This window comes from Camelina sativa, chromosome 3 (assembly GCF_030686135.1).
Source record: "Camelina sativa cultivar CO46 ecotype springtype chromosome 3, ASM3068613v1".
Classification (NCBI taxonomy): Eukaryota; Viridiplantae; Streptophyta; class Magnoliopsida; order Brassicales; family Brassicaceae; genus Camelina; species Camelina sativa.
In genome coordinates, this window is record NC_141882.1 from 12,363,175 (window position 1) to 12,381,166 (window position 17,992).

At 35.0% G+C, this 17,992-nt stretch overlaps 3 protein-coding genes and 1 non-coding gene across 4 annotated transcripts; 2 read left to right on the top strand and 2 right to left on the bottom strand.

The window, feature by feature from the left end:
* Positions 1 to 87: 87 nt before the first annotated feature.
* Positions 88 to 2,184, bottom strand: LOC104778937 (CBL-interacting serine/threonine-protein kinase 18). The gene has a single exon (XM_019240116.2). It carries the CDS (start codon positions 1,999 to 2,001, stop codon positions 442 to 444), a length of 1,560 nt encoding a protein of 519 aa, XP_019095661.2. The 5' UTR covers positions 2,002 to 2,184; the 3' UTR covers positions 88 to 441.
* A 3,382-nt stretch (positions 2,185 to 5,566) lies between these two features.
* Positions 5,567 to 8,030, top strand: LOC104776959 (uncharacterized). The gene is made up of 6 exons (XM_087503438.1): positions 5,567 to 6,180; positions 6,625 to 6,826; positions 7,115 to 7,246; positions 7,346 to 7,440; positions 7,528 to 7,649; positions 7,768 to 8,030. Exons 1-6 carry the CDS (start codon positions 5,749 to 5,751, stop codon positions 7,832 to 7,834), a joined length of 1,050 nt encoding a protein of 349 aa, XP_087359564.1. The 5' UTR covers positions 5,567 to 5,748; the 3' UTR covers positions 7,835 to 8,030.
* Positions 7,885 to 11,069, bottom strand: LOC104776960 (O-fucosyltransferase 8-like). The gene is made up of 10 exons (XM_010501141.2): positions 10,863 to 11,069; positions 10,198 to 10,601; positions 10,032 to 10,097; positions 9,786 to 9,953; positions 9,609 to 9,697; positions 9,403 to 9,520; positions 9,171 to 9,314; positions 8,748 to 9,076; positions 8,416 to 8,656; positions 7,885 to 8,322 (listed from the first exon to the last, which is right to left on the bottom strand). Exons 2-10 carry the CDS (start codon positions 10,567 to 10,569, stop codon positions 8,017 to 8,019), a joined length of 1,833 nt encoding a protein of 610 aa, XP_010499443.1. The 5' UTR covers positions 10,570 to 10,601; positions 10,863 to 11,069; the 3' UTR covers positions 7,885 to 8,016.
* A 167-nt stretch (positions 11,070 to 11,236) lies between these two features.
* TRNAE-CUC (transfer RNA glutamic acid (anticodon CUC)) lies at positions 11,237 to 11,309 on the top strand. Its single transcript has one exon. It is a non-coding gene; the product is annotated as a tRNA-Glu (tRNA).
* The last annotated feature ends 6,683 nt before the right edge of the window (positions 11,310 to 17,992 follow it).

The following is a 17,992-nucleotide window of genomic DNA, read 5'->3' on the forward strand; positions in this document are numbered from 1 at the left end:
TTTGATTTGGATCTGATAAAAAATGTCACAAAGAGTACTACAAAACTCTTAACTAGGCAAATATTAAGCTTAGGTTGAACATAACAGTTAACCAAGGGAAGGCTGAGATAGTATTCTTATTAAGCTCATCTCTTGCTTTACATATATATACAATATTTTTGAGCAATCCACCAACAAACTGGCTCTATGACCAGCAAAAATCGACTAAATTGCCTTATATCTCACTCATCTTTTGCTTCCTTTTTCTTCTCTCATCTTCCTATCCCTCACATTACATTAGCACTTATATATACACACTCACACATCACTAGGATCTTGAAGATCTCTGTAATCTCCAAGTTTACACCATCATCAACATAAACATAGAACAAGAATAACGAATAAATAATCAGTAGTAACGAAAGAATGTAGTACAATTCTTGTTCTCAGCCTTCCTCTTTGCTATACTGTATCGGATGGCAAATACAATGCTTCTTCTACTACAACTTCTTGGTGGATTAGTTTCTCCAGCTCCGGTCTGAGTTCCTTGTTACAAAACTCTTCATACTCTTCTCTGTCTCCTCCTTTCTTCTTCACCTCCACCACCACAAGAGATGGAGTCAGCTCAAATATCTCAGCTCCAATCGTCAAAGGCCCTTTTGCTCCTTCTCTACAACCTTCTAGTCTCAAACTCCATTCTTTCTTCCTCACCGTGAAGCTCACGACTTTCGCAATCTCTTCCAACTTCGATATGATCTTTGAAACAGGAGCACCTGATATAAACCTCGTCCCTTCTCCTCCTTCTTCTTCCTCAAACAAACCAGACAGATCAAACCCGGAAGAGAAGGATATAATGTCAAACGCGTTTAAGCTCGCTGGTCTTGGCATTGACCCTACCCCCATCCGTTTCATAACGAACTCCGCATCGCTCTCTGAAACCGTCGAAGACCGTCCAGATGATGATGCCTCTTCCTCCTCATCTTCATCTTCCCTACATAGTTTATCATCTTCAATATAGAATTTAACATGTTTGAAACCTTTCTTGAACCATCTGTTCTTCATGATCTCCGGTATAGTAATCCGAGTATCCGGATTCGTATCAAGAAGCCGAGTCAATAACCTAACAAGATCCGATGAAAACCAACGAGGACACCTAAACTCGCCTTTGTAAATCTTCTTGTACATAACCATTATGTTCTTGTCGTAGAACGGAACGTGACCAGCCATCAACACGAACAAGATCACTCCACAAGACCAAACGTCAGCTTTCGCTGCGTCGTACCCTTTTCGAGTCAGAACCTCGGGTGCAATATAGGCTGGAGTCCCACAAAACGTGTGGCAGAGCCCGTCCTGTCGAAGCTGCTCTGCCACCGCGCTGAGACCAAAGTCAGAGACTTTAAGATTCCCCTTGTCGTCTAAAAGCAGATTCTCCGGTTTGAGGTCACGGTGGTAAACACCGCGTCCGTGGCAGAACGAAACAGAGGAGATCAGCTGCTGGAAATATCTACGAGCCGTTTCTTCCGGCAATCTACCTTTAGCCACCGCGTTGAATAATTCACCGCCTCGAACGTACTCCATAACGAAGTAAATCTTTGTCTTCGTAGCCATGACCTCGAATAGGTGAACGATGTAAGGGTGACGAACACGGCGGAGGATCGAGATTTCTCTTTTAATGTGAGCAACCAAACCGCTCTTCATGATCTTCTCTTTGTCGATGACTTTAATGGCGACTTTGTCTCCGGACTTTATGTTTTGAGCTAAATAAACCTTTGCGAAGCTTCCGTGACCAAGAAGCTTCCCTAGCTCGTACTTACCCATGAGAATGTTGTTTCTTGGGCTCCTTGGACTCCTCGGACTCTGTGGGCTGACGTTACCATCTTTGTCTGTGTCCTTTATACCAATCCGGCCAAGAAAATCCGCCATGTATCGTAGAACATACGGCTGCGTTGGTGGTGGTGGTGGCGGCGGTTCTGGGACGACGGTGGTGACCACCGGTGGTGGTTTAGGCAAGGCTTGATCCATCCGTGACCAAAGCAAGAAGTTTTTTGATTGGTTTGGGTTTTTTGTATTGGGGGTTTTGGTTGGCTAGTTTGTTTGTTCCGTTTGAGTCTCCTTTGTGTTGGTTGGTTGGCCGAACGTGAAAACGACCAAAAATGAAACTGCACGACGAAAATATAAAATGGGGTTTGGTTGTTTTGGCCGGTTGTTAATGTTTGGCCTACCTAATTTTGTCTTGTTTTATAACGGTTTTGGTTTGAATAAGTATATGCTTTCTACAATTTGATATGGTCCGAGTTTATCAGTAATTCGTCTTTATCTTTGCCAGCATATTTACACGTGTTTCTAATGAATTATTGTACTAGCACGCTATACACCAAAACAACAATTTTATTTTAAAAAAATTAATTTGCTATAATATTAAATTTAGTCAGCGAAGAAATAAATAGTTCAATTTAATCTTCAAAGAATAGTTACAGAATTATCGAACAACAGCCTTGAAAGATTAAGCTTACACAATAGATTAGTTGAACAACAGCCTTTATTATTATAAATAGAATCTTGAACTGAACAACAACCTTTGAAATATTTTTTTTTACAAATCAAAACATCAATGTTGCAGTGACCAATGGTTTTTGTGATTTTGTCGCTATAATATTTATAGTTTCGTTAATAACTTTTTGTGCCAGATAACAGAGAGAACTTATCAGTACCAAAAGGACTCTGATCGATCAGCAGATCATAGACTCATAATAGATCATTGCCATCTTACGACACGGTCACGCGTCACTTGACTTTAGATTTAAAAACCCCTACCTTTTCTTGTCTTTTCGTTACCCATCCTTTCGCACATATAATAATAAATTTATATGACTTTTGTTTTGTGACAACCTTGGTATATATAACCATATGAATTAGATATTTAACGAATGGTAGTTGTGAGAACCAGGTGTTGCTGAGTTGGTGCTTACGTGAGTTCGTGGACTTCACATCGCCGACCAAAACCAAATTCCATTCCTTGCATTGCATAAGTTCTTGTTCTTTAATAATATTATTTCCAAAGTTCTATGCCAGATCTTCGTGGTCACGAATTGACGTTAACACTCAACATTATATATCCAGATCTTCGTTATCATGTTTTTTATATAAATTCTAAGCAAAAAAAAAGTGTTTTCTTTAAAAACCCTTACAAAAAAATGTTTTCTATATATATGAAGTTTTCTTTAAATTTAGATCACTGAGTAACAAAATATATATACTGCTGCCACATAAGTTTAGTTTTCGTGAAAGAGTTAGTTAGAGAAATATGCACTTTCTGAAAAATATCTAGAGAACTAGGCATTTTTGCTCTTTATTAGAGAAGTAGATCACTTTTTTTTTTTTATTATAACCAGCACATGACTTGTTGATTTAATATATATGGATATTGATTTAGTGTTAAAATGACTTAGATGTTATATCAACAAAAGAAAATGTTTGTGATATTGACATGTGATTTCGACTAACAAACGAAGGATTACCGAGTGAAAATAAAACTACATCTTGTTGATTAGCTTATTTGAATATCTCAAAGTGATTGTGTTTTCTGCGGAAAAGAAAACACACTCGTTGAAGTGTCATTGATATAACCATATCCATAAGCTTAAGGAAGAACACATAAGCAGCCACTGCTAACTTTAACCGACTCTTTACAAATTACAATTTATAAGACACGAAGAATAGTTTTCTAGGTGTGACAATATATATTTGTTGACTATAATTTAAAATTTTAATTCAACTTGTGGCTTTTCGTAGAAGCGACGGAGCTTATTTAGGCCACACGACTGTTATAGTTTTGTTTACTGGTTTTTGATTATTTTTTTCGTCAGTTAGTTATATATTAATTAAGTAAATCATTACACATCAATTGTTTTAGTCTTATGGGCGGATAAATACAGTTTTTTTGCGAGATAATCCCCAACACGATTACTAAAATGATTCACATAATTAAGGGAAATTATTATTATTTTTTTTTTGCTCAAAGATGAATGTCTTGCACCATATATTAGATCTCGGTCGATGAGATATTCCATTTATCACTTTAATTGACACCTCATATTATAGTACTGTATTATTGAATACAAACCCCAACTCAAAACCTAGAGAAATTTACATATATATATATATATATATATATATATATATATATATATATATATTGTAAGTTTTGCATGAACACTAAACAAAATGTAAAGTACATATGTATTGATAAAAAAACATAGTTCTATGTTTTTTTATAACATAATGCAAAGTCTAAAAGGTAAGAAAATTATATTGTAAACATAACAAACACACAATATTGTTTTATCACCTAAGTTTTTCTGATTTTTTTTTTTTTTTTTTCACAAAAAAAAAAAAAAAGTTTTCTGATTTTGTCTTACGTTTGAAATTTTGAAGATTCAAAAATTAAAAACAATATCATATTAACCTCTTCTAAGGTCTTCAAAATCAGTAAAATTTGACATATGTTATTGTTAAATTTCACATAGTAAATTTTCAAATGGCTTTATCAAAATATATAATAGTTTCAATTCATACATCAAGATAGATTTAGACTTTATATATATATACTAGTCTCCAACTCGTACTACTACGTATGGGCAACAAAATTATTAAAGAAAAAAAAAATTTTAAAAGTAAATCATTTATTAATAAAATTACATATTATATATTTAAAGGGATAAAAATAGAAAATAAAAGTTGTTAACAAAACTGAAATTGATTTGTATTACTTCATAACAAAAATGCTTTACCTATTTCACATATGGATTACCTTTTCAGCTCATAATGATAAGTTAAATTCAATTTGAACAAAAGCAATGTTACTTTTATATTTTAAAACAAATCATGAACATTACCTTATACTCTTTTTTGCTGTCATTAATATGATCAGATGTATAAGTACGCATCACTTGTAAAATATAAGCAACACCAAACCCTCTAGAGCAGTATTTTACTTTGGGTTTGAAATGAGTAGTATTTCAATTAAATTGAACTTAAATGGAACGTAAAATTAAGATATAGTGGATTTTATTAGTGTTTCAAAGCATAAATATTAATTAACATAAAGTTTGATTATTTAGAAGTTTATAACATCATGAGAGGCATAATTGAGGTTGATTATGTTCATGAGAGGCATAATTGAGGTAAACTTCTAAAGACTACTTATGTAATATACTCTGTTCATGAATGTTTTTCATTTATACTTGAAAGGAAGTTATGTTGAGATGTTGCTAAGAGGCAAGTGTTGTTCTATCTTCGAACTTTATAATCTTTCGACCTAAATCGTGGAATTTGACATGCATTTTGCAAAAAAAAAAAAAAAACACAAAAACTATTTTAAAGTAAAAAAAATATAATATTGATTATTTATCTTAAATATTTGAAATATTGTAAATTTAAAGTAGAGTTGGTTGCCATTTTCAAATTATTTTTATGACATACCAAAACAAGAATTTTTTTTTAAGCAGATGACGTTTTAATTAAAAAAAAACGATGGATTTTAAAGCGATGTCGTTTTATAGTTATTTCCAATCAATAAAACGACGTTGTTTTAAAATATATAACATCCCAACTGGGGGTTCTGAATCGGTGGATCTTAAACTTCGGGTCGCCATTTGGAAGAACCCTAGAGTTCTCTTCTTCCCCCCCCCCCCCCCCCATTTATAATCCCTTCTTGCAATTGGATTCGAATTCTAATCCTAATCTCGAATTGATCTTAAACAGCTTCTTATGGCTCCGAATAAGTCTGAAGGAATCGCTTTACTATCTGTTTACAGTGATGAGGATGACGAAGAGATGGAAGACGCCGATGAAGAAGAAGAAGAAGAAGAAGAAGAAGAGCAGAGGAATCAGGAAGAGAGTGGAAAACGAATCGAAGAAGATCAGGTAGAAGAAGCGAATTATATGGATGAAGAGAGAGGTAGAGGAGGAGGAGGAGGAGAAGATTCTAGAACGCCGAGGTTGTTAGATGGTGGTGGAGCTTCTAGTGCTCATGCGACGCCTCGTTCGCTTGATAACAACGATGAATCACCGAGAGCTGATTGGAGTAATCGAATTGCGGATGGTGAGAAAGCTGATGATGCTTCCGGGGAAAGTAGTGATGCGTTACTGGATCAGTTTCTTCCGCCTCCACCGAGAGAGAAGTGCTCCGAGGAGCTGCAAGTAAGTTTCACTGATGATGATCATCATGTTTTCAACTTCTCATTTTGGAAATTTATAGACATGGATGTAGGCAAGAACTCATTAGTGTGTTGTTTGGGGTCTTTGAGGTTGGTGGATATAACATACCTCGAAGCTGGTTGTGATTCAATTAGAGCTCGTAGGAGCTGTAGCTAAGTTCGTATTAGTGCTTTACTGTTTCTATCTTTTAAATTTTGGTTCATGTTTTTGGGTTTGGTTCTGGGTCAATTTGCAATCTGTACTCAATCATTGCTTGTAGAGGTTTGTAGACATGAATGTAAGCAAGATATACAACTCTTCAGTGTATCCTTTGAGGTCTCTTGGTACTTCTGGTTGGATACAAGTCAAATAACAGTCCTCTAAGCTGATTAGTTTGTGATTTAGTTACAGTTTGGTCTGATACATATTTTTCGGATGTGTTTGCAGAGGAAAATAGATAAGTTTCTGAGCTTGAAAAAGATGGGGAAAAGTTTCAATGCAGAAGTGCGGAATAGAAAGGAATACAGGAATCCAGACTTCCTTTTACATGCCGTAAGTTACCAAGACATTGATCAGACAGGTTCCTGTTTCAGTAAAGATGTATTCGACCCCAATGGATATGATCCAAGTGACTTCTGCGATGCATTAGGTGACTCCACTTTCTAGTAGCTTCTTCCTTTTTTGTTCTCTTTTATAGCAAGATTATTAAGAGCAAGCTGAATCTATTTTTTCTATTTTTCCTCTACTTCAAGACTCTTGTCGCAGTAAGAAGCATCTTTAATATATTTGGCCATAATTTCGATACTATGTTCAGTATTATGCACTCATTGTAACTTAGTATTTCACCATGTAAGATATGGGTCGCTAGTTATTACCATATTCTGTGTTCTGCGTATTTAATGCTTAATAACGATCCTTCTTTATGTGTTAATTACAGAAGTTGACATGAAGCATGAGAGGGAAAGGAAGGAGCAAGAAAGCAAGAAGAACCAAAAGCTTGACTTTGTTTCTGTTGGTACTCAACCTGGGGCGGTTTTTGCTGCTCAAAAGCCTAACATCCCCATTCCAGGTGTGTAAAAATGAGTAGGTATCAGTTTGGTTCATTATATATCTCAGCTACATTTCTGCAAGATTTGATGGATTTTTGGAATTTGAATTTCTGGTTCAGGTATTCCAGCTTTAGTTCCTAGTGGATTGCCTTCCGTACCAACCGAAATCGCTGCTCGTGATGGTAGACCAAACAAGAAATCCAAATGGGATAAGGTTTGTTAATCTAGAATGAGACTCTATGATGATTCTGGTCTACTTAGTTCTTTGCTTATTTCAATTATGTGTTCCTGATTAAATCAGGTTGATGGGGACGTAAAGAATCCTCCTCTAGCAGCCGGGACTCAGGATTCCCTATCCTCAATCCGGCCTAATGTAGCTCTTGTATCTGCTACCAGTGCTGGTTCGGGATACTCAGCTTTTGCGTAAGTTGTACAATCTATAGTTTGATTCATAAAATTATAGGATCTTTAGCTACTCCTCAGTAGATGAGTATGATCATTTGATAGTTAATCAAAGTAATTATATATCTGAACCATACAGGCACCAACGGAGACGAGAGGTGGAAGGACGGAGATCTTCCGAGGGGAAATTGGAGAGAAGAAGTTAAGACATAGCCAGGACAATTCTGTTATATGTTGTGATTCTTGTAGCGAGAAATTTTAAAGAGGTTCTAAGCCCAATGCTTAATAGCGAGTACAAACTTAGAATCAATGATATACGGTGCCCTTCATTCTTTTTTGTACTAAAAGGAAAAATTCAGGCCAAACACTGTTGTTTTAATTTCAAGGATCAAAATTTACACATACACTCAGGACATCTCGGCTGTCTATAAATGCTGCGCCCGTAAGGTCTAAAACGAAGCTTTTGACCTTCTTCTACCATTTTTCTCACACGATCTTGGAAGGTCTTCCACTTAATTGTTTCACTGTCTGATAAGATTGCAGCAAGCCTCTTCTTGTTAGGCCTCAATGTTGGCGCCTGACTATTCCCGTAGTATGTTCTAAATCCAGATACTAAGGAAGATAGTTGACTCCCAGAATCAGTCATTGCAAACACATCTGATGCTGCACAAGCTATGAAATCCAGTGCAGCTAGCTGCAAAACAGAGCGAGAAACATCGAAATGAAGTCTAGACAAGAACAGAGAAAGTTGGGGAAAAACAAGTTTAAGATTGTTTAAAACTTTTACCTGAGAAGAGAAGTTCTTGAATGGTGCGAGTTCTTGAGGTGTAAGGAGAGTTTCTTTGGTCACGATATTCGGGTATAGTCTTGTTAAAGGAAGCATACGAGAAGAGCCTCCATAGATTTGAGAACCAGCCAAGTATATATATGTTCCTCTTTTGAATCCAAGACCAGCAAGAACTAAAGTTGCTTCCTCTGGTGTTAATGGACACTTACCCGTTTTTCTCAACTCTTCTGGAGAAACAGACCTAAAAAAATTAAATAAGAAACAAGATTTAAAGAACACTGAAGAGGGAAAACGAAGAGTTGTTGTTTTTATATCTTTGAATTGTTTCTTACTTTGATTTCTTCAAACGTTTGAGTAGAAGAGGGAAATGATCTTCTCGGTAAGCTTGAAGCTCTTTACGTTCGGTTTCACCTCCTCCAAAATCGCAAAGAGAGTAAGCAACCATGTCTTCCTCAAACCTTAAATGTAAAGCGAGATACTTCAATGGCTTTTCTTCTCCTTTAACAGTATTTTTGGCCATGGTGGGTTCATTAAGCAATGCTTCTTCCAATCTGCTATGTGATATCTTGAATCTTCTTATCCGTTTCACCAACAGTGATCCAGCTTCTTGAATCTTGGGCGCAAATTTCAGCGCGTGAAAGTTGCATTTACATCGTAATCTCTAAGAACCAAAGAAAGAAAACATATCACTTCTAAGAACCAAACTGAGTACTCTAATTATGTATGTGCTTCATCTTATATATATATATATGTACCTGAACATCAAAAGGCAATGGATCAAATCCTAGGCGATTTCCGTATCCGAAAAGATGAACCATTCCATACTTCTTTAACAAAGGAAGAACGTGCTCGATGTAATCGACTGGCTTTGCCTCTTTTACAAGCTCTGTATCAGTAACCTAAGAAGAAAGAAACAAACATTATGATTTTGAAACTCCAATACTTTAAACCGGAGAAAAGAAAAAAAGAGAGAATGCAAAAATATACCAAGCTAAGATTCTTGTTATCAGTAGATTTTAAATGTTGTGGAAGATCCTTTACTATATCCACATCATCTTTCAAATACTCGATGAAACGATCTTCGTGGTATATATCGCCAAATTGGCTGCAATGTACGAAAAATCAAGTAATCAACAATTAGAAAAAACTCTTTATATATATGAGTTTTGAAGTCTTTGATGAGTTTAAGATACCTAGGATCTTTCCATACATTGCTGTAAAGAAACCGAGGAAGAACTAGCGTCGCGTTGAGCAGAGCAGCAACTGCAACAGCGTTACAGATCTGCAAGAAACTAACACAATCACTATATATACATACTTTCTTGATGAATCAAATAATCTAATTAATTATTAGTGTGGTATATACTTACAGCTACACGCTGTTGATTAAGGCCACCATTTGCACTAACCATGATGTAACCATTGCTTGACCTTTCTAATGCCACAACTTCTTTGTTATTATCAGCACAAGGCTTCCACTGTGATGACTTTGAAGATCTTTCTTCTCGGAAACTTGGTGCATCGGGTTTGAACTCATTCTTGTAATACAAATGGTAACATGATTATTAATATGATCCAAACACATAACAAATATATTATTTTACATTTTCACTAACCTTTGCAAGAGAATCCGAAGCTAAGTTTAGAAGACGGCTATACATTTGCACTGGTGAAGCATCATTCTTCGTTTACATACACGGAAAGGGAATAAAGCCGATAAGAGACAATAACGATAGAATTTGTTGTAAAAAGAATTATGAAGAAGATAGATTATTTACAAACCTTATGCATAGTCACATTGCTCAACCTTGAAATGTTCTGCACCACAGCGGCACTACCATCTGAATGAAAGATCGAAACCATGATTGAATCGATACAGAAAATGAAACCGGTGACTGAGATCATCAGAAGTATAGACTTGAAGTTCCTACGAAGCCATGAATGTTGCTTCTTCCAAGAGTAACTAAACTTGTTGCCACTTCCACAGCTTTGATCATGTTTAGATCCTTGCGCCTTGGAAACTTCACTTCCATATACTCTTCTACCGAGTAAGAGATCATTTCCAGATAAAGAATCCAAACTCCTCCTCCCAAATTTATCTTCTTTGTCTATGGCTTCGGGTCGAGGACTTCTTGGTGAATCTTGTTTCCCCATTGATCTACTCTCTCTTCCTCTCACCTCATAGACTATTAGGAAATGCAAAATTAATCAAGAACTCTCTCGATGTAAGGGAACCAATTAAAGAATTGATTGAGCCAAAATTTTCAATAATAAAATATGACAATTGGTGAAAAATGTGTAGAGAAATCCAGACAGAACAAATTAATTCTAAGTGAAGCTAACATAGTTGTTGAGGAATCTCAGTTTTTTTTAATGGGAAGAGTAAAACGCAAGGCAAAAAAAAAAAAAGAGGGTTGAATAGATAAGAGAAGAGCCACGAGATAAACCTTAAAGAAGAAGATTGGGTATGGAGAGAGCTACTTGTCAACAAATCACACCAGAACAGATAGCTTCTGTTCTTCTGCTTTCTCGTTCGTCGATCGTTGCCGATCTCCATTACCGAACCGATTGAATCTTCTATCCTTTATTTTTGCGTGTGTTTGAAACTGTGTTTAAGAAAAATACCTAGATCATATAAATCTGTCAGGAATCTCAAGAAAATATTACTCCTGTATTTTTATATTATCATTTTTCATTTTTTACCCTTTATGGTTTTTTTTCTTTTCTTTTAGCATTGGACCCTACAGAATGACTTGTGACGCAAACTTGTTCTTTTACTTTTGATATTCAAATAGCGTTAAAAGTAAACGATTGTCAATAATCCGTTGTAGTCTAGCTGGTCAGGATACTCGGCTCTCACCCGAGAGACCCGGGTTCGAGTCCCGGCAACGGAGTATTTTTTGTTTTTGCTCTTCTACTCTCCTTTTATATTTTGGTCTCTTTATCACCAGTCATACTACTTTGTTCAAGATTCAAGCTCAATCTCCATTAGGCATTAGCTATAGATTGTGTAGATTTAAAATAAAATCAAGGTTCGTTTAAACGTTGCTCTTCTCTGTTCTTTTCTGTTCTTCAGTGATCTCTGTTCTTCTCTGTTCTTCCCGGCAGAGAAATGTTCCTAACCCGGGAAGAATCTCCGGCAGCTCCGAGTTCAAGTCTTCTTTTGTGAGAACAAGACCTAAATCCATAAACCCTTTTGTCTCATCAGCTTCTAAAGCATACACGCTCTCTCTTTTCTTACTTCATCTTCTTCTTCCTGTGCTCTTCCGTGACCCTCCTCTGGTTCTCGAGGTTAGGTCATCAGAGCTTATCGATGTTTCATCCAGCCGTTCCCGTGGCTTCCACGGATTGCCTTCAATTTTGGCATCTGGCTTTTGTTCAAAATTATGTTTTGAGGTCTCGACTATTTCCATCTATCAAGCCCCCAGGAATCAACAAAAAGCTTTAGAAACTTAGTGGGTGATTGATTTGATTGTATGTGTGTTGTTTCTTGTCTGTGAGAGAGAGATATATAGTATGTAAGTTTTTATAATTAGGTTTTGACGTATGGTTACGACTTACGTGTGGCTTGTTTATATCGTCAGGATTCACGTCTTTCATTTGGGTATCAAACTATTTTATATGAATATCGTAACTCAAGGTCATGTTTACATTACACATTTATTTTACACGTAGAGCCGTAGAGGAAGTCAAATTTTAGGTGGAATAGTATACGGTAAACCTCCTAAACCCTGATTGATTAGTGGTAATAATTAATAAATAATATTCGAAGGTCGAAGCTGGAACTACAGGCTAACACGTGAGTCATGACGCGTTACCCACGCGATCTCAGGAGATACGCTGTGTTAGTCAAAGAGTCTTCTGATACGTTTATTCGACAAATGCTACTCAATCGACCATGGATTTATTAAGTTTGATGGTAGATAACTTTTCCTCCAAGGAGCTTGCTGTTTTTTATAGTCTTATGCTATGATAATCTAGACCTTCTACTAATAAAAACCATAATTTTCCATTAACAATATTTAAACTTAATATTCCTAAGAAAGGCTACATTGGACAGAACATCTATGATCAATGCGTCATTTTCCCCACAAAAATATCCTTACCTTTAAAATTTGTCTTGTGATCGTGCAAGATTAATGTTGTATTTGCATGGACTGAATTGCGGGGCAAATCTCCTTTGGCAGTAGAGAAATTTTCCATACATAGATTCACAGACATTATACAAATGATATAGATGTAGTGGAAACTATCTGCCAATGGAGTATTCGCCCTGTAATCCAACCATGCATCATCTTTTATATTTTTACAACCATCGAACTTCTGTACTTTCATTTCATTTTATTATTGAGTAATAATTAAACTTTGACCATAAGCAAAGCTATATATAGAGGGTGTGTGTGGTTTGATTTCATGTATATTTGTATTATATTAGCATATTCGGAGGCACATCCTATGTTTCATAGAGATAGAGCATATATGTAAATGTAAGCAGTATTTTTAAACGCAACGTCAACTGGGCCAGATCCTTGTATTCCAACTCCGAAACTCAGAACTTTCACTTTGGAGCTTAATTTCATTTAATATAATTCTTATTGGAATAACTACAAAATAAAGTATTAAAAAAAACAAAAAAAAGATGGTAGCAATACGTGACTAGTTTCTTTGGTACGATCTTTTGTTAATGTTTTAACTATAGCAATACGCCACACATGACACACCAGCTGCAACCACGAGTATTTTGGGTTTGGAGTTTAAAGTTTAACTATAGTTTAAAATTTATCATTTCGTGTTAAAAATTGATCTTTTTATATTTTAAAATGTAATTTATGAGATAGATCAGGTATAAGATTTTGGATTTAATTACGGGGTTTAGAATTTAGAATTCTAACTTATATCTTTTGTTCTTTTTTTCTCGACATCACTTAAGAGTTTTTGTTAATTTATAAAAATACAAAGATTTTATAATTACTATGAAATAATGACTTTTGTGTTTAAAAAAATTCCTACCAATCGAGTATATATACGTGTCATGGAAGTCCGCATATATAACAAATGTCCACAAAATTATGACTGACGTACTGTAATGGTTGATTGGTTGATGCTTACTAACATGTAAGTACTGATCTTTTTTTTCCCATAAACTTCGTCTATCTCTTGCATCAAACACAAGTGGGAAAATAGAGATGCACAGTGTCAATAAGTGTCATGCGACAAAATCTCAACAAAATTCAGTTCTGTTCGGTTTGATTTTTTCCCACCCCTAAAAGGCTAAAACAACTAGCTAATGTAAGTTCATGATATTTTGTTTTTAAAAAAAAAATCATGATATTTGACCGCAATCATGCCATCACCACAAGTATTAACTATATATTCCAAGGATTTCGTTACCGTTAATGCTTAATTATATTCACTAACGTAATGAACGATTTTTACAAACGGTAAATGTACGTATGTGTGTATATGATCTTTGGTGTAGTTGGATATACTTAAGGATATGCCAGCTGCACGTATCTGCCGCTAAGAACTTTACGTCTTGTGTCATTGCAAAATCTCAAATCTTAGAAAATGATACAAGAATAGGATACAAAGCATGTCATTGTAATATATGTTTTTTTTGCTTTATTTTTTTTTTAACAAAAAAAAGAGCAAATAAATGAAAGGATCTTTAAAGTAATGACTCTATAGTCTACATATTAAAAAAGTACTTTGATGTACTTTGTATAAATTGAATAAGATTCGAAATTTGGTCCTTTTTAAAGTTGATTGACTTTACTGAGTGGCATCATATATACTATAAATGAGTATAATATCACAAATTTGTAGACTAAATCGCAGTTTCGAGCTTCTACATTTTGTGCGTCTTCGGGTGGAAGCTAGCCCTTAATAAAACTACAAGAACATTCCCACGGATCTTCCATTTCAAGAATCACTTTCTATTTTCTACAATCATTATTTACCACCCATTTCTTTGTATTCCACATTAAGCATTCTTTTATTTTCCTATCATTTCTTTATATACAACTCTGAAACAAGTGGTCTGATCAAATGCATTTTAATTTGAAAAGTCACAACCATTTCAATTAGTCTTTCATATTATGAAGAAAAATAATTAGGTCGAGAGATTTTAATTGCACAACAGGCTTTGAGAATTTGTATAGTAGTAGTATAGAAACATATTTTAATTAATAATAATTTTGTTGAACTTAAAATGTCTCTAGCTCCATAGTTTTTCAGTTGGTAAAATTAACAATGCTTTCACACACAAGTACTAGCACATGATATGTAATACACATTGGTATCGACTACTTACTTAATTAGGTTTAAAACTAAATATTGAGTATTAACAAATGAAATAATACACGTACGATGTTTTATTTCAATGTGTGCGTATAAAAGATATGGCCAAGAATTCGAATACCTTAAGGAAAAAGTGGTAGGACGCTTTTACTTTAGAAATGTCTGACTACAAATCTTGTGGCATGGAAAATGATTCTCTAATAATACACGGACAAGAGATCATTCGCCGACTAAAACTTCTGTCTTATTTACGATACAGTAGCATTGTACCGTGGAATATGCTTGTTTCTAGGATTGTATAAATACAAACATCAAATTTTCAGGTTACAATTGTGGAGAGATGAGATGTATATCAAAGGTGATAATGCATTACCGGGTAAGATCTCTATTGGCACGAAACCATTACTTGACCTTTGCATGTCTTTATGCATTGCTTTGTAGTGAGTTCTTGCCAAAGGATATTTGGCCGGTAATTCTTCCGCACCAATATTTAAAATAATTATTGTTACATCATGTAACTTACATGTGAGGGATCTAACTGAAAAAAAGAAAGAAAAGATCTACATATAATTAAGGAAACTCCATTTTCTTGTTTACTGGCAGGCATTGCATTGGTTGATGTTTATGCATGGAGGTGTAAAGATCATTTCTCATGACGGTGAGACACATTTTATAAAGTAAACTTTTGGCTAAATATATATTTACGTCCATTCCTTGTTCTTAACATCTTGGGGATTGTTGCTCATCCCTATTCCCTTGGTTGATTTACTCTGTATGCTAATTAGCTACCAATAAAGGATAATAGTCTTAAACTTTGAATCTATGGTATACATCCAAATGGCGATTAAAGATATCTGAATGGATTTTTGTTTCCCTTTTGTTGTTTTACGTTTACCTGTCAAATAAAATGGAGATGATATTTGTAACTTGTAAGTTCACGAACTGTTGGGCCAATTTTTGTACCTTGTGCTTAAGCTCTGTAATAAATGTTTAAAGTGAAAACTTTTGGTTTTCATGTTTTCCTAACAACGACAGTGTTTTGTGAAATAAAAAGGTAAGATTATATTGAAACAAGAAAAATGAGTTACCATAGATTCATAGACAAAGAGACATTAAATAAGATAAGATCTCATTTTAGACTCGAAGCTACAGAACGAGCCCACAATTTAAGGCTATCTTTCATGTTCGTCTCACCATGTAACTTAGCCGTTCTAAAATCTACAACCATTAAGTTTTCCTCTGTTCGTCCACTCCATTTATCACTGTAAAAGTCCCATGCCTCCGACAAATATGGTCTCGGCACCACCGACGAGTAATCTTTCTCACTGTGTTCTTACGGGCAGAGTAATGTCCGCAATCCAGGAAGAATCTTCGGTAACTTCGAGTTTAAATCTTCTTCTGTAAAAACAAAACCTAAATCCATAACCCTTTTGTCTCCGTAGCTTCTAAATCTGACACACTCTCTCTTTTCTCACTTCTTCTTCTTCTTCCGACTTCTTTGCTCCTCTGTGATCCTCCTCTAGTTCTCCAGGTTAGATCACTGGGCCTTACTGATGCTTCATTGATCCGTTTCCAAGGCTTGCATACATTTTCTTCGATGTTGGCATCTGGGTTTTGTTCGGAATTATGTTTTGAGGTCTCACTTATTTCCATCTCTCAGTCCCTCAAGAATCGAAGAGCTTGAGAAACTTGGTTATGATTGTGTGTGTGAGAGAGAGAGAGAGAGAGAATGAAAACTTGTATAAATAGATATCGACGTATCACGTTTGGTTACGACTTACGTGTGCTTGTTCTATAACTATAAATATTACATAATCCAATTCGTTTCACGTTTTCTTTTTTTATTTGGGTCTCAAACTAATTTATATTCCATTAACTTGTCAAAGAAGAAATATTATAAAATAAATCAGTTGAGGACTTGTTTACATTACACATTTACACGTAGGGGAAGTCAGAATTATGAAGTGGGAGTAGGACGTATAGGCGTTTACATAGAATGCCCGAATAAAAATAAACTGGTAAAATCGTAATTAATTAGAGTTTCATGTTTTGATCATAATACTTTTATATTTATGATTTATATTTTATTTGATCCACATTGTCATACAATACTGAATATCACATGACAAAATTGCATATTGTTTTGTTTCCTAGATAATATTCTATTTTTTTCTAAGCTCACTGCATGATTAATATATATAACATGATCACAGCTGATAACATATTAACATGCTATTTTTAAAAATCCTTCAATCAAAACTTTGATACAATCAAAGATGAAACGAAATTTGTCCATAGTTACCTAAAATATGATTTACCGAAATTATATCATATATATATATATATATAGATACACGTTAACTTTATCCAAGATGACCATTATATCAGAGCTATTCGTTAGAGGAGTTGATAACAACACAAACGTACAAAAAAACGTGAGAATATCGCCAGTTCTTCACAACTAAACTGCAAAATTAACTTGTAATTATATTATGACTTGGTCGTGACGCGTTACTCACAGGCTCTCAGGAGACACACGCTGTGTTAGTCGAAGAGCCAATGAGATCTTTTAGTCAACTAGAGAGAAACAACTTGAACGGAAAGTGATATACATTAAATACTTTTGTATAAATACGAAATAATTATAATTTTCAACCACAGTTTTAATTTATTTCTACGAAAAAAGTAGTTTACGTTTCTTAAAAAATAGAAGAAAGTAGAAGGAAAAATAGGTAGGGGTTTACGAAAGCGGGATTATTTCTCTAAAACCATGCCATCTTCTTTTGGTTCGATTTACATGTGGTGCTTCGAATGTGATTTTCCAGTTCAATATTGTAGTCCCCTCTTGCATCAAGAGTCACCAACAAATCCTCCGCGCAGCCTCACGTCCAGTCTCACGTCTGCTATTCAATTCACTTGTTCAGTTGTTCTTCCAACCAAAGACAAGCTCTCGACTCCCCTAGCTCAACCATGAAGCTTGTTATACATGTTAATATATAGAATGTGTGGAAAGAACGAATGCAAGGACTTTCACCTAGCTAGTATTCCTCAATGCCAGCTTTGCTTCGAGCCAATATGAACCGTACAATGCGAAACTGACATTGGAAATTACATCTTGTTCTCGGAGAAAGACACTTTATTCGGTTATTACTCTCTCCTAAGAGTTTACTTTGGTTGTATCTCTCATTCATTTTAACTGAAAAGACTCACATTTTTGGATCACCTTGTTCTATAAGTGGGTAGTTTAGGTTGAAATTTCTGTTGATATATATAAAAT